We start from the raw sequence: 15043 nt of genomic DNA on the forward strand, positions 1-15043 counted from the left end.
GAGATTTTATGCACTGTAACTTTAACAGATTAATCCTAATAAAGTATGAGAAGAGTAACTTACTCTACATATCAAGTTGATATTTGCAGCGTTTCCTTTATCATGTAACCAGCAGCAGGCATGTTAATTCTCCCACAGAGGGACAGCTTCTGCCAAACTAAAAGTTTAGCCATTGCTGGAACGCTGGCATCATTCTCCTCCTCAGTTTTCTTCAAGTGTTGTGGATCCTCGTGCAGGTGCTTCTTCGTAATCTCATTAGGGCTCTTAATGCACACGACAGACGTACGAGCACTGTGCCTTAAATCTACTTTCTTGCTAATGGCCAACAGATGGTGTTTGGGTGTAAAAGAAAATTACTCGTTGGCTCTAACTTGCTCCGTGACCCGGCGTTTGTCATCTCATTGAATGAAACGTGCTTTTCATTTAGCCTATTGCGGTCGAGTACCTCAGGCCACGCTTGGATTCCAAAACACCAAGATGACAATGCCAAAAACATGGAACCAAAAGGAACAGCAAATGGTATCTAAAAGTAAAGAAACAGTAAAAATGAAGTGGGAAACGAATGCTTAATGTCACTAGTTTTAACAAAAAGTAATTGGAGAGCTATGATGAGTTTCTTTTCATTGCCCCATCACTCACACTGGTGCTTGCTTCATCTGTGATTGTCTCTAATGTTTAGGCACATCAATATCTGGTAACATCACAAATGTGAGTCGTGATTCAGATGTCAGGAAACAGGTCGGAGCTACCCAAATCTTTAAATGTTTAAACAATATCAGGCTCTGTTTATTCTCGGGCCGGCAGCGATGTAAGGTGCCCAAAAAAGGGGATTATGTGACCGTCCCATATGCTCTCCAATCCTGTAAACAACACACTCCCATCTCTGGAACACGGGGTTACAGATGGAAGGTGGACAAGTTTAAATTGCAGGCCTAAACTTAATCTTTTCCTATAAACAAGTCTTACTGTATTCAAAGCAGAGCTGAAGTCAGTGCTCTGCCAGAGACACATGGATGATGCCGCTATCAGTGCCCCTATCACTTCATGCCCCAGTTGCCCAAACATGGTAAGCTCCTCTGACGCTTGCTTTACCCAGACAAAATAGCTCTTCTGTTTGCCTGTGGGCTGTTGGGTTGAGTGTGTGTGCGTTTGTGTGTGTCTGTGGGCGTGAAGACGTCTGAGAGCCGTGTCAGAATTGGGCGTTCAGAAAAGGATACGTTCTTCCAGATTTGGATGGATGTATTTTCGTTGCTTGGTTTCAAAATCATGAGTAAATTCAAAGCTTGCCAGCTCAGGGCTGCAGAACGGCACCGGTGCAGAGCCTGGCTGGTTCTATAGGTACAACTTACACGTGTGTCACATGTAGGCAAACAAAAACGAAACAACTACACATTTACAGACTCTTAGTAGTTCTCTCGAGAACCACTAATCGAAACAACATGAGTGAATTAAATCATTAATCACAGAACATTAAAGCCAGGAAACAGATCGTGTTGAGTAAAGACTTTACAGCTTTATCTTCATGAGGCTGAGATTTGCAGTTAGAATAATGTTTGGCACTTATTTAAACTTAATGTCAATGAATGTCATTCAAACACGCTTGTGTTTATATATGCCCCTCCCCCTGCACACAGACATAGTAGAGCAGGCACTATAGTCATCCTTATGACCTCCGACTCTGCAGTGCACCTACTCGTGTGTCCTGCAACACACCCGGTGAGTTTGAAGCAGATCAGATGACTAGTTGTTGAAACTGGCGAGGAAAAAAAAGATTTCTGGATTTTAACCAGACTCACTTTGTTATACTTTTACCAGCGTCTTTCTCCTTCATCCTTCACTTCTCTCCTCGCTTCTCGGTGCTGTGATTGTCAGCGTGCTGCATCATTGGTGAAGCCACGTGCTCTGTGTTTATCATCAGGAAGGGGAGGGAGATAGAGGGAGGGAGAGAGAGAGAGCTCTTTCTCTCTCATTTCTAGTGCGACCACAGGAAGACACACACATTCACGCACAAACACTCTGAGACGTACACTCAGCCAGTCTGTAGCAGCCTGAGGGACGGACACAGAAAACACAGCTACACCAGACTTTGCGGCCACAGAAGCTCTGAACAACACCACAGGTACCGTAAAGCTTTGTCTGCCTGGATTGTGATATTGATTCAACAGTTTCTACCTAAGTGGCAAACAGTCATTTGCAGGTGAACTCTTTGAGAAGCTTCGTGTTTTGACTCTACCCTCAGCTTTGAGCTCGGATGCAGTGAGCCTGCTTTGTGTTTGAGGACTAGAGGAGGAGGATGTTAAAATGAGGACAGGAATTTTGGCACGGTGTATGTGAATGCTGCTGCTGGAGCTTTGTGCTTTTTACTTTTCCTCTCTCTCTCTCTCTCACAGACACACACACACATATACACACCCCTGTTTCCAGCCTCTGCATTGGTGAGAACAGGATGTCAAGAGGTTGAATTTATTGACCCCACAGGAACAAAAGTGCGACATTTAGAAAACCAGACGGGATTATTATTATGTATTAAACCCAAAGCCTTTGCATTTATATTGTATTTCCCTGGTTTACAGTTGGATTATAAAGTTGTAGTTTAAAAAAGTCTTGATGCTTTTAATAATCGTCTCATTCTGATGTGTCTGACTTTGGCAATGGCAGGGGAGGGAGCGATGCGTGCTAAAGAAAACAATGCTGGATTTGAAGGAGACTGAGTCAGCTGGATGATGAATCGACAGTAGGTGGAAGTCATAAAAGTTGATTGAATCTGGTGCAGGCTTGTGTTAGTGGTGCCCTGAAAGTGCCTGCATTTGTCTCAGTGGTCTTGGCAGGACCAGACAGATTAGAACCATCAAGCATCGGGGCATCGTGGTCAAAATAAAGTGGCTGGGTGATCGCATTTAAAAACTAAGAGCCATATAAGACAACATTAATGTATATGCAGATTTTAGCAGCACTTGGTAAGGTTTGCAGTGTCACACCAGCAGCAGAATGAACAGATGAACAGATTAAAGTGCATTTTTCATATCCTTGAAAAAGCAACAGTGTTGATGTCTCATTTTTATTTGCACCTCTTACATAATTTCTCTATCAGATCAGCAAATGCACTTCCCTTATCATTTTCTTGCAGTGCATCTTTTGCTATGTTCAGATTTCAAGCTACTACAAAACTTATTGACTCGTATTCTTCCTGCTGCTTCTTGAGAACACGAAACAGCCGCTGAAGCCGAGCTGGCCTCCCCTTCGGGAGCGGGTCTGTTTCTCAGCTCGCAGTTTATAAATAGATTTACAAAGAGCAATACGCTCCTGCTCTTGTTCATCACGAGCCACACAGCAATGCTAGCTCACACCTTATCGCCAATCCAGTTAGTCCATATTTGGCCAGAGGGGATTTTTGGGGATATAGATTTATCACATTATTCCAGAATTTTCTACAAGTATGAACAACATGAGTTAAAATCTTGCTTAATTTCCAGTGGAAGAGATGCAGTTTTGGGTTTTTCTTATAAATCATGTCACATCCTGCTACTATGCTCCGATTAACAGCTCATAATTATCCGCAATTTTACTGCTCCCTACATCCAACTCACTATGTATTGCACTACAACTCAAAGTAAAAAGGTCACTATCCCTTATAAAAAGCACAATAAGGGTTACTACGTGTCCAAAATGGCAATAAGATACGAGCGATCCTGCTTCCATGTTTCACCTGCTGGTTCTAACCACAAGTTCAAGCTCTGACTTTACATCTTGTGGACTTCATGAAAATCAAAGGTATTGGGAAATTTCACAGCCACGCATCTGAAGATGAAAAATTTAAGACAACCTGTCAGATCAACAAAGCATATGAAGTAGGAAAGTCCCAATACCAAGCCCCAAGTCAGAGGAGCTTTAAAAGCTAGCAAGCAGCCACTGCTTAGGAAGCTAAATGTAATTAGCACAGTTCTGACAGTTCACGACATCTGCATAGCAAACATACAATTGCACATGCATAAAGCACAGATATGAATCATTAAGGACTTAACACTGACCAGCCCATCCAGGGTTAGACTTAGTGTTGTTGATGTTATTTTTTAATTACATGCTAAATGGGAAAAATCCTTTATAAACTACAAGATGATAAATAGATAGAAGTCAGATAAAAAATGGACATTGCAGTCACATGACTCTTTTAATCTTTTCAATTTGTTCACCTTGAATTCACGATCAAGGTAGGAGGTGAAGTTTTCTAACAATCTTATGAAAACCCTAAACAGGAAAAGATCTCACGTAGAATTTTCCAATTTATTTCAAACGTGCATCTACTGGGAGGCTGATGGATAGCACTGGTGATATTTTTGCTATTGTCAGCATAAACTTCAAGAGTTTTCACACCTTAAAAACCTTTTAGCCACAATTTGATCTTCATAAAGCTCTGACTAGTTCAAATCACTTTACTTTGGTTACAAGTAAATTGCTTGAAACAAAGCAAAGAGAAAAGTTTGACTTTTGGATGGGGATTACTTTATTACTTTGAATTAACAGATAAGAAATAAGATAAGATAAGATAAGATAAGATAAGATAAGATAAGATAAAACTTTATTAATCCCTCGGGTGGGTTCCTCTGGGAAATTCGGTTTCCAAAAGCACAGCACCGACAGAAGTTACAGTTACAGAATATTATATATATACACACACACACACACCACACACACACACACACACACACACACACACACACACACACACACTACACACACACACTACACACACACACACACACACACACACACACAACAAACACACACACACATATATAAATACAGAGACATATATAAATAAAATATACGAAGGGGATAAATAGAATAAATAGGAATAAAAATAAAAATACAAGTGAATTGCACATTTCAAGTATGGAGTCTATTGCACAGTTGACTATTAACAAAAGTATTGCACAAAAGGTATTGCACAGTGAGGTGAAGAGGCACTACAGCTTAGAAATAGAGTGCTGAAGTCAGAGGCTACATGTTGTGAGATTTGACAGTGTGGTTACGTGGTGATCTCCTCTCTAAAATACAAGACAAACACATGAAAAACATACTGTACTGTTGAAATCATGCTTCTAGAACATTTAACTATTTAGTAAGGAAGGATAAATGGCTAATTCCCCAACTTTAACCTCTGAGCAGAACTTAAGCTGACTGTGAGGTGCTTAGCAGTCACATCAGCTCTCAAGTTGGCCACACACTTTTATTCTGTTAAGACATTTCCTTGTACAAAACAGCAAGATTAACCTAAATTTCAGATGGGGGTAACAAAACTGTGCCTTAGAAGAGATGTCGGGTATGTGAAGCTTTCATTGCTCGCTTTCTTGTTCCTTCTGTTTGGAAACAACTCTTCTTGCTCTTTGGGTTCTTTGCACCACTCCATAGCCCCCATCTCCCTCCCCCCAGTGGCATTTTCAATAGCTAGACAATGAGGCTGGCACTGAGAGCGAGCCACTGCAAAAGCAAAACTGTTATTACCGTGTTTTGCATGCTGATACATTTCCCCTTTGCTAGACATTTGTGTTGGATCTTTGCTCTAACCCAGTAGCATCCTTGTGTCTCCTGGAAACTATATCTATATAAATTATAAAGGGTTGCATGTCTTTCTGGCCACTATTAGAGGCCAGTAAAAGTCAGTTGATGTATTATTAGAAACCCCATGGCTTTTTTATTGATTTGAAAATCTTACTAATTAAATATCACTCACCTAATAACAGAAAAGTCTTTTTCTATAATTTAACCTTTACATTTTTCTCCCTAATTTTTTATGACCATTTTCTTACTGACCTCTGTCGCCTGTCTTATTATTCCTTCTGTCTGTTCTCTGTAGCTTTGCTGCATGACCTTTCCTCTTATAACCTGTGAATTTTATTATTGCCTTTGCACCTGCAATGCACCAACGCTAGTACAGTAGTTCTTGTCTCTTGTATTTTTATACCTGCTGCTAGATGGGGCCTGGATTGTTTTGGAACTTCCCTCCCAAGGCTGGCTGCACGGTTCCACAAAGCCTCCTGCAGACCATGTACGTAGGATCGTAAAGCCACTGTACCTACCTACCTACATAACCTACCATACTGTACCACATAGGTCTCTCCTTTATCCAACCTGAGTGGATATACATCTATGGCATTCTCTGTCCATTCGCCCCATTCTGTCAATCAGTCAGACCAGTGTTTCAAGCATTCATTCTGCAGCAGCCAGCAAATGCCCATAAATCCAATCAAAAATCATAATTCTGTTGTTAAACAAACATGCATTTGTCAGGAGCAGTCCATCTGCCATTATATATATACACACACATATTATATATATATATATATATATATATATATATATATATATATATATATATATATATATAGTATATATATAAAAATATATAAAAACACCCAGCACGCCCCTGCGGGCGGTTTATCCTTCAAGCTCGGGTCCTCTACCAGAGGCCTGGGAGCTTGAGGGTCCTGCGCAGTATCTTAGCTGTTCCCAGGACTGCGCTCTTCTGGACAGAGATCTCCGATGTTTTCCCGGGATCTGCTGGAGCCACTCGCCTAGCTTGGGAGTCACCTGCACCTAGTGCTCCGATTACCACGGGGACCACCGTTACCTTCACCCTCCACATCCTCTCGAGCTCTTCTCTGAGCCCTTGGTATTTCTCCAGCTTCTCGTGTTCCTTCTTCCTGATATTGCTGTCATTCGGAACCGCTATCATCTAGCCCTTCTTATATATATATATATATATATATATATATATTATATATATATAATATATATGTATATTTTTTTTTTATATTTAAAAAGAAAAAACCACACAACAGATACTGGAACAGATACTAGGAATTAGGCCGGGAATAACGCCAGACTCTTGAATTGAAAATTCTCTCTACAACCGTTGGCAAAAACCTCATCCAGGTGACACACCGCGTGGTATGAGCCTCTTCCAGCGTGTGCAGTTTGCTCATCCTTCAGACTCTTCATCGCTTTAATATGCATATTTTTAAATGCATCACTCTATTTAATTCTGACTGTATAGAAGAGTTTAAATTCAACCTGTAGCTGGGCTTTTGCTAAGCTCGTGCTTACAGGATGCTAATACTACTGTTTTAAATGACAGTGAATGATTTCATATATACCATTATTTGTTATCTTACCACTGAATTCCCACACTGTTTTACATCCCATATTATTGTATCCTAGTTCTTATATGTAGGCTTGATATTTGGATTATATCATAAATTCTAAATAAAGAATCATAAATCAGTACAGAGATGTACGTAGGAATGCACTAATAGTTATGAACTTCTTCTTAAAGGATGCTGTTGTTTAAGGATTGTAGTTTAACAGATTAGCAGCTTTTAGAAAACTTGGGTTGTACGTATTAACAGTTATTTATTTTGATGCTTGATAAGGAATCTTGGCTCTAAATAAATACACAATCCCAAAAATGTGGTGAAAAAACAAACAAACAAACAAACAAGATGCTGGATTTCACCTTTCATAACATCAGCTGAAATTTGCTTGTACAGCTGATCCTAGCCTGGTCACTTTTGTCTTGTGTTTGGGCCTAACTGATTCAGTTTAATGTGATTAAATACTCCCGTCAGTTTTGTTGGTTCACACAACAATCCTTTGCACATTCATATTTCTGTAAAGTTTCAGTTCCATGTTGGAGTCTATGAGGCCTGACTGGAGATGAATCTTTCTCCAAACTGCTAATGTTACTAAAGCATATCAGCATGCCCCGTCATCGCACACATTGTTTTGTTTTTTCCCCTCGGTGTGTGTGTTATGTTTTGCTGTCACCCATTAATTTTGAAATGCCAGCCCTGGTGCTGACTATCCTGTGTGACTGACTCATTGTTGATGGAACTGCATGTTCCACACATCTCTGCATGCATATTAATGCCTCTTTGTTGCAGAGCTTCACCGTGTGCTCAAAATATAGTTTGCAAACAAAACCGAGTATGCTTCTAAGGAATATCCCTTTAATGTCAAATAATTCAAAGCTGTATCACCTCACGGTGACTGCAGGATTAGTTGAGTATTCTGTCTTGTGAACAACTGAAAAACCTTTTATTGAGAATATAGTACAAGGAGAAGCTTCATACAGTGAAAGTAAGCACATCTACATACAGCTAGAAACCTGTGGACTTGAATGAAGTATACTTGTAGGAACAATAATAGCACTTTTTCAACATAACAATCAGAATAAAATGAGTAAATGTTGTGATTTATCTTTTTTTAATCTATTTTGCTGATATTTTTTATTCAAGAGCTACAATCATTAAATTAGCTAATGTTATCTCATCAAACTATACTTCCCATTAATAGATTTTATTAGCTCAAAAATACATACGGATGAACACTGGTGGACTAAAAATGAATGGAAAAACAGCAGATGTATAGAATAAGTTTTCAGCAGCGATCACATCTTTTAAGCCCTGAAAATTTGATGCATGTCCTGTACTTAAGATGTTAAGAGGGCTCAAGCATGTTCGTAAAGTATCTAATTTCCCATGTATTTCTGGAAAATATTGGAAAATATTTATAGAATGGTACAATTTTCAGTTGAATTTATTAAATATACAAGAAGTATTATACAAAAAAAAAAAATCAGCTGATTCCGAGAAGTGCAGGAGGAGGCACTGACGAGTGCCTTTCATGGAGTGTAAGAGCGATAATATGAGGCTGCATTGCTGGAAATGGTGCTAACCATTTATAGACGTATCAAAAGTGCCTGTGGCTATATTGAAAAACTGGCTGAGAAGATGAATCCCAGTGTCCAGAAGCTTGGCAGCAGAGGAATATTCCAGCATGAGAGCAAACCCAAGAAAAAAGAGTTTTCTAAAGAAGCAAAAGTGACGACTGTGAGCTGGCTGAGCATGTTTTATTTACCGAAGAAAGGAAGAATTCCTACTGTGTGACCTTTAATGTCACACAAGAACAAACACCAGAGACATTAAATTAGACAGACATGCCTCTCAATGCACCATGAATTAAAATCTATGGCAGAACTCTGTAACAGCAAACATGTTGTTCCAAAGGAAAAATGTGCCTTTTTAATGCCATTTTGAGACAAAGTCAGCAAACAGATTTGTCTGGTGATTCTATGCATGTAGTCTTTATGTTCCTTTGAAATGAATTAAAATAATTGTCATTTATTTTATTTGTAATCACTGCCCAAATACTCAAAGAGATCCTTCAAAATAGAGCCTAGGAGCTGAGATTTGCTTCTAGAAGGATTTCTTCTTGGAGGCAAGCAGTTACTGTGACAAGTTTGAAACATTTGATACCAAAGCAACATCACTCTGGGGTTTACTCACTTTTCCTCCTGACTGTAAGTCATCTTTTGTAAAGAGCAAAATTTGTGGGTTTTACGCTGCAGTATAAAACACAGAATGTTCATGGTGTATTAGAGTAAAAATGATCCGATCGATAAGAGAATGCTGCTGCTTACATACTGGCTATTGAATGCCAGCTCTGTGCTACTCTGTGGTCACTAATGGAGGGCATATATTAAAAATGGAGGCAACAGCTTCATATAATATGCAGAAACATGACTTTGCCCTCAGGTTCAGATGTATCAGTAGAAAACTGGACACACCTCTCATCAGAAAAGCAGCAGGAGAAGTACGGAAATAGCGATGTGATCATTTCTTGATTACTGATTAAGCGTTAAGTGTTGGGTTATTTGTCTAGAATGAAAATAGTATCCTGACATATCAGGAAAATAATCCATCAAGCTAAAAATAAAACATGTGGCGTGTTTCTCTTGCACCTCCTCATATTTCCCTCAAATGGCTGTCAAGCAGCAACAAGAGGACAATTCAGTCTTCAGTTATTAACGCTACAATGTTACAGAACGAAAACGTGAATGTAGAAATATATTATTGAATATGCAACCTTTTTGTCATTAAAAATATGAGAAATGCATTGTTTAAATATATTTCTACATTTCTGTGCATTCTTTTTTATTTGGACGGTCTCTATCTCTCTACATATCTCCATGCACACTGCTCAAAAAAGTGAATCTGGACCAGAGCATCACTGAGCTCCTGAACACCTTCAGGTGCAACCTGGAATGATTGGATCAAAAGATGGATTGAACAATAATGTCCCACTGGTGTTCGACTGGCTTTAGGTCAGGCGAGCGTGGGGGGAGGTCAGAGGTATCAATTCCTTCATCCTCCAGGAGCTGCCTCATACTCTGGTAACATGAGGCTGGGATTGTCATGCACCCAGAGTAACTCAGCACCCTCTGTGCCAGCGTAGGGTCTGACACTGGGTCCAGTGATTTCATCTTGATATCTACCTGGCCTCTAGGGGCCTGTGAGTCCCTCTGTGGACTGTCTACAGGAATCTCCTCTGTGCGCTCGAAACTCTGCTGGGCGACAGAGCAAACCTTCTGGCAGTGGAAAGTATTGATGTGGCATCCTGGAAGAGTGGACTACCTGTTGCACAGGTAGTTTGTATACCCTAACCCAGAGGTGTCCAACTCCAGGCCTTGAGGGCCGGTGTCCTGCAGGTTTTAGATCTCACCCTGGGTCAACAGACCTGAATCAAATGATTAGTTCATTACCAGGCCTCGAGGGCCGGTGTTCTGCAAGTTTTAGATGTGTCCTTGATCCAACACAGCTGATTTAAATGGCTCAACATGTCTTGAAGTTCTCCAGAGGCCTGGTAATGAACTAATTGGACACCCCTGCCCTAACTAAATACAAGACCAGTGAAACAACAGTCAGACAAGATGAGGAGGTAAACATGTTAGTGGCCTCCACCTGTAAATTTCATGTTTTTGCTGGTTGTCTCATTGCTGCCCCTCTTGTTCACCTGTTTTTATTTAATTTAAGATCAAAACAGCTGAACATGATTAACAACCCTCTCTGTTATGTAACTGATAGGATCAATACCTCAGAGGCTTCACTGACTTGATGCCATAGCTTGACTAAAAGATATTCCTTTAATTTTTTTGAGCAGTGTATTTATTCCAGTATCAGTGGGCGTATGGTTCTACACTCAGTCTAAAGCAGGACCGGTCAGCTTAATGAGCAACAAATCGACACAACACAGACAAATGACGACACATCAGAGCGCATTAAGTCCACACAACAACACGTGTATTAGGGCGATTGTGGCTTAAAGAGTTGGCAGTTTGTCTTGTAACTGGAAGGTTGTTGGTTCGAGCCCTGGCTCGGACAGTTGCGTTCTTGGGCAAGGCACTTCGCCTACTGGTGATGGCCAGAGGGGCTGATGGCGCAATATGGCAGTCTGCCCCAGGGCTGCTGTGGCTACAACTGTAGCTCACCTCCACCAGTATGCGAGAGTGAATAGTGGAATTGTAAAGCACTTTGAGGGTCTTGAAAAGCGCTATATAAATGCAGCCCATTAAATTGTTAGTGTTACCCAAGTCTTTAAATAATAGGCATGTACAACACTTCTAAGACTTTTATGTAACTCTAAAATGATCTAAACATCTGAACATTAAATAGATTTAAATGTGACAAATATTGACAATTTAGCTCAAAATTTCCATCTCAATGCCTGATTGGTTTAACACCTCCAGTCTCAGTGAGGTATAAAATGCAGGGCCAATCACTGCTGTTGGGGTTGTGGGTTATGGCCTGTCTTGCAGTGGTAGTGGCATTAAACCCATGCGTCTGTGGAGGAAGTGACTGCGGCTTGCTCAGGAAACCATTCATCCCTTCACCGTGGGTCACTGGGCTTCGCTTCTTGACATCTGGTTCTCCGTTCGGTTCAGGAAAGAATCCACCGACCGCTCCCCTCCCCCATCAGTGTGCTGCTGGTGACCACACGCTGTCTGCCCGTCTGTCCTGCTGGCGCTCGTCCTACAGCGCCGTGGGCGGACCATAGAAACACAATCACTAGAAGGGACATTTGGTTGCATTTTTCAGCGCCGCTGCCGGACGATCCAACTGTGCCATTCAGCATGAGCCAAATAAATTCAAGTCATGACGTGTGAATGTCGGTGACTAAAATACAGTGGATGATGATAGTGCTGGGCTGTTAGCAGGTTCTAAAAGTTCAGTTCTGCAGCATCAGGACATAACTGCGAGGAGGATGAGACGCTTGCAATGTGAAGGAAATATTTTTTAGAAGAAGCCCCAGAAGAGCAAACGATGCAGAGCCACACTCAGTGAAAACCTTGAATCACGTCAGTCTCTTCATATAAGTTACACAAACAACTCTGGCAGCATTTTACAAGTCCTAGAACCTTTCTGTTTGGGGGAATTGTCACGCTGGAAAAGGAGAGGATTTTTTTTATCCAACACCAAAAGAACACAATGAAAAACAGCCCGGGGCCTTTATTCCTCATTCACCGTGAACACCTGCCGCTGTGCATTCACGTAAAACTCCTGAGGCAGTGTCCCATCATCAGTGTCCATCAAAGTTTGCAGGTAAAGAAAGCAACGCATCACTGTCTGGGGAAATGTTTCCATGGCCTGCAGCGGGTCTCGCTCTGCAATGTGGCTCAGCAGTTACACAGAAAACTCTTGTCTCGATGCATGCTGAGTCATCCCGGTATGAAAATCCCAGAAAGCTTCCTTCATCACACTGTAGCATTTTTATTACAAAGTGAGTTCTTCAGTCTCAGACCAAATGTTCCTCCCACTGAAAATGCCACATCCAGGTGAACAGAGAAGGAAATTATAAACCACAGGACAAATCATTAAAACTAGGAAGTTCACAGATGTTCTACTGATGTTTTATGTTTTTCCTTTTCAATTCAATTCAATTTTATTTATATAAAAAAAAGTCCTTCATGCATGTTCTCCTCAGCCTCTGACTTTGCAAAGACATGAAAACAGCAAAATCAGCAAACACTGAGAAGCGAGCTGTAAGACTTTAGTATTCAACACCTACGAGCTTTGGTTCAGCGTGAAGAGCTGCTCGCCCTTGGGCTGTTGTCCCTTTGGGAGTCTTTGTTTAAAACTTGTAGCAGTATAATGTTATTATTTAGGTCATGATTTTACACAGTGGTGGAGAATAACAGCTACAGGCTGCCGTATGTGTTGCCTCAGCTTTTTTTTTTATTGCAGCTGTTCGACATCAGTTCAAGTTATCTTATTCAACTTTCTGCAAACTTGCTGAGTAATGTTGCAGCTGTGAACACACCCCTGTGTGTGTGAAACAAGGTGATGATCAAAAACAAAATGTTTACTCAGCCAAAACTGCTGGAAGGAAAAGCTAAGGAGGACCCGGTACAGTGCCTCTGAACATGTCGTCGGTTCCATTAAGGGGGAATTAATGAGGTGAATAACTGTATGTGCTGTGGGACTCAAGTGGGTTTCACTTTAATCACTGATCACACTTCAGGCAGTGCCAGCTCCTCATCCACCCAAGAAACTCCTTCAAAGCTGGGATCACATATCAGAATGTACATCAGTGTGGCATTTACTTAAGTTATGCGTAAAAATGATGGCATGCAGACAAAGTCAAAGTCTTGCATCCCTCAACTGATGAATAATAATGTCAGCTCTTAGATTGAGATGAATCAGAGATAAAGCTCATTCTCCTTCCCAGGCTGTGAATCGCATCACTTCCTGCAAATAGAAACTGAGAATTAATGGGTAAACATCCTGAATGGTGATTGCTGGAGGAGTTGAAACAGCAGACATGTCACAGGGACGTGGTCACCAAAGTAGGAGGCTGAGTTCAGTGCATGACCTGAAAAGAGTGAAGCATGACACAGTGCAGCTCGAGTTGCCCATGCAAATGTACTGAATACAACACAAAGTTAAATTGGTCTCGAACTGAATTCTGGTGCGAGCTGAAAATACTTTAAAGACGCTTAAATTTGTCTTCAGAAAGCTGCCAATAACCGGAGTGTTTCGTCCTCTTTGCAAATCTAAACTAATGTAAGCGTTATCATTTCACTGCTGCGGTAAGTCCAGCTCTCAGGAGCATGACCCTGTCACACCCTGACTCTGACGTTCCCGCTGAGAGATGAGGTGAAAATAGAGCTCTGAGCGAATGTGTTGTCAAACGTGTGAGCTCACCACTGTGCGACCGGACCCTCCTTACATCCTCTATGCTGGTTTTCCATTTTAAATTGTCTGATTCAGGTCACATTACGTTCTGAATATTCTGAGTATGAATGCACTTTACTTATTGTCTCTAAGCTGCTTTTCTGTCTCCAGAGTGAAGCATTTTTTGCAGACACAAAGCTTTCATCTGATTTCTCTGACGAGGAAACTTTTTCTGCCAGAACAGAAAGTGCCATTGTGTGTTTGTCTGGAGCTGATAGCTGATATTTAATATTTAATCTTCCACTCCTACATTGATAGCTTGGCTCTGAGGTAGCTTCTCAGCCATCTCCAGACATTCAGCAGCTATAAATATTTAAAAGTCTCATTTCAAATAGTGGAAATAGCTCTGTTACTAATTGTGAGTTTAAAACAGTTTTAAGAAATGTTGAGATTTTTTTTTCTTTGCATTAAAAAGGAAGAACATGCATGTGAAGGTGTGTTTCTCCACCCACAAGCCAAGAGCGTAGGTAATGGAGATGAAAGAGATGTTGTGAGTTGTAGGAGTGAATGCTGGGTTGTGTCAGCAAGGATTAACATCTGCTGGAAGCTCCTTTAGGAACTGCATCTACTTAGCTCAATATCATAAAAAAGACAAGATCAAGTGAACAAGGGATGAAACAAGGCAGCAGATACAGGACGAGATAGATGGCTGTTCGGGGACTGGGCTGTGCTGCTGTTTAACATTTTAAGTGGCTTCATTTCAAAATCTGAGACATGTTTAAGCATTTTGATAAATGACATACCAGTTAATCTGCCCCAGAGAGGTTTTTGGAATCAGGTAGTGAAGCAGTCGACAGTGTACTAAGGCTCACATTCACTGAAGAACAAGGGATGCAAGATCCGGTGGAGCAAAGCTCAGTGAAGGTGACTTAAAGCAGAACACCAGGAACGAGACTTTTATTGATTCTAAGCTTAAAACAACTTGTTTTGTATCAGGACTGAAACACAGCTATACCATCTTTTTCTTCTTATCC

General features: G+C 40.8%; 1 protein-coding gene across 5 annotated transcripts in view; it reads left to right on the plus strand.

The window, feature by feature from the left end:
- The first annotated feature begins 1958 nt into the window (after window positions 1-1958).
- Window positions 1959-15043, plus strand: part of ndrg4 (NDRG family member 4) — a 61314-nt gene continuing 48229 nt past the window's right edge. For 2 of the 5 annotated variants that reach the window (XM_005947674.3, XM_005947678.3), the window contains exons 1-2: window positions 1959-2119; window positions 5973-6046. In XM_005947674.3, coding sequence (XP_005947736.1) covers window positions 5973-6046 — 74 coding nt within the window. In that variant the 5' untranslated portion in view covers window positions 1959-2119. The remainder of the gene's footprint in view (window positions 2120-5972; window positions 6047-15043) is intronic. The other 3 variants (XM_005947677.3, XM_005947679.3, XM_005947676.3) reach the window with 2 other exon arrangements.

The sequence above is a fragment of the Haplochromis burtoni genome, unplaced genomic scaffold, assembly GCF_018398535.1.
Source record: "Haplochromis burtoni strain Fernald_Lab_line unplaced genomic scaffold, NCSU_Asbu1 Contig_545, whole genome shotgun sequence".
NCBI classification, from domain to species: Eukaryota; Metazoa; Chordata; class Actinopteri; order Cichliformes; family Cichlidae; genus Haplochromis; species Haplochromis burtoni.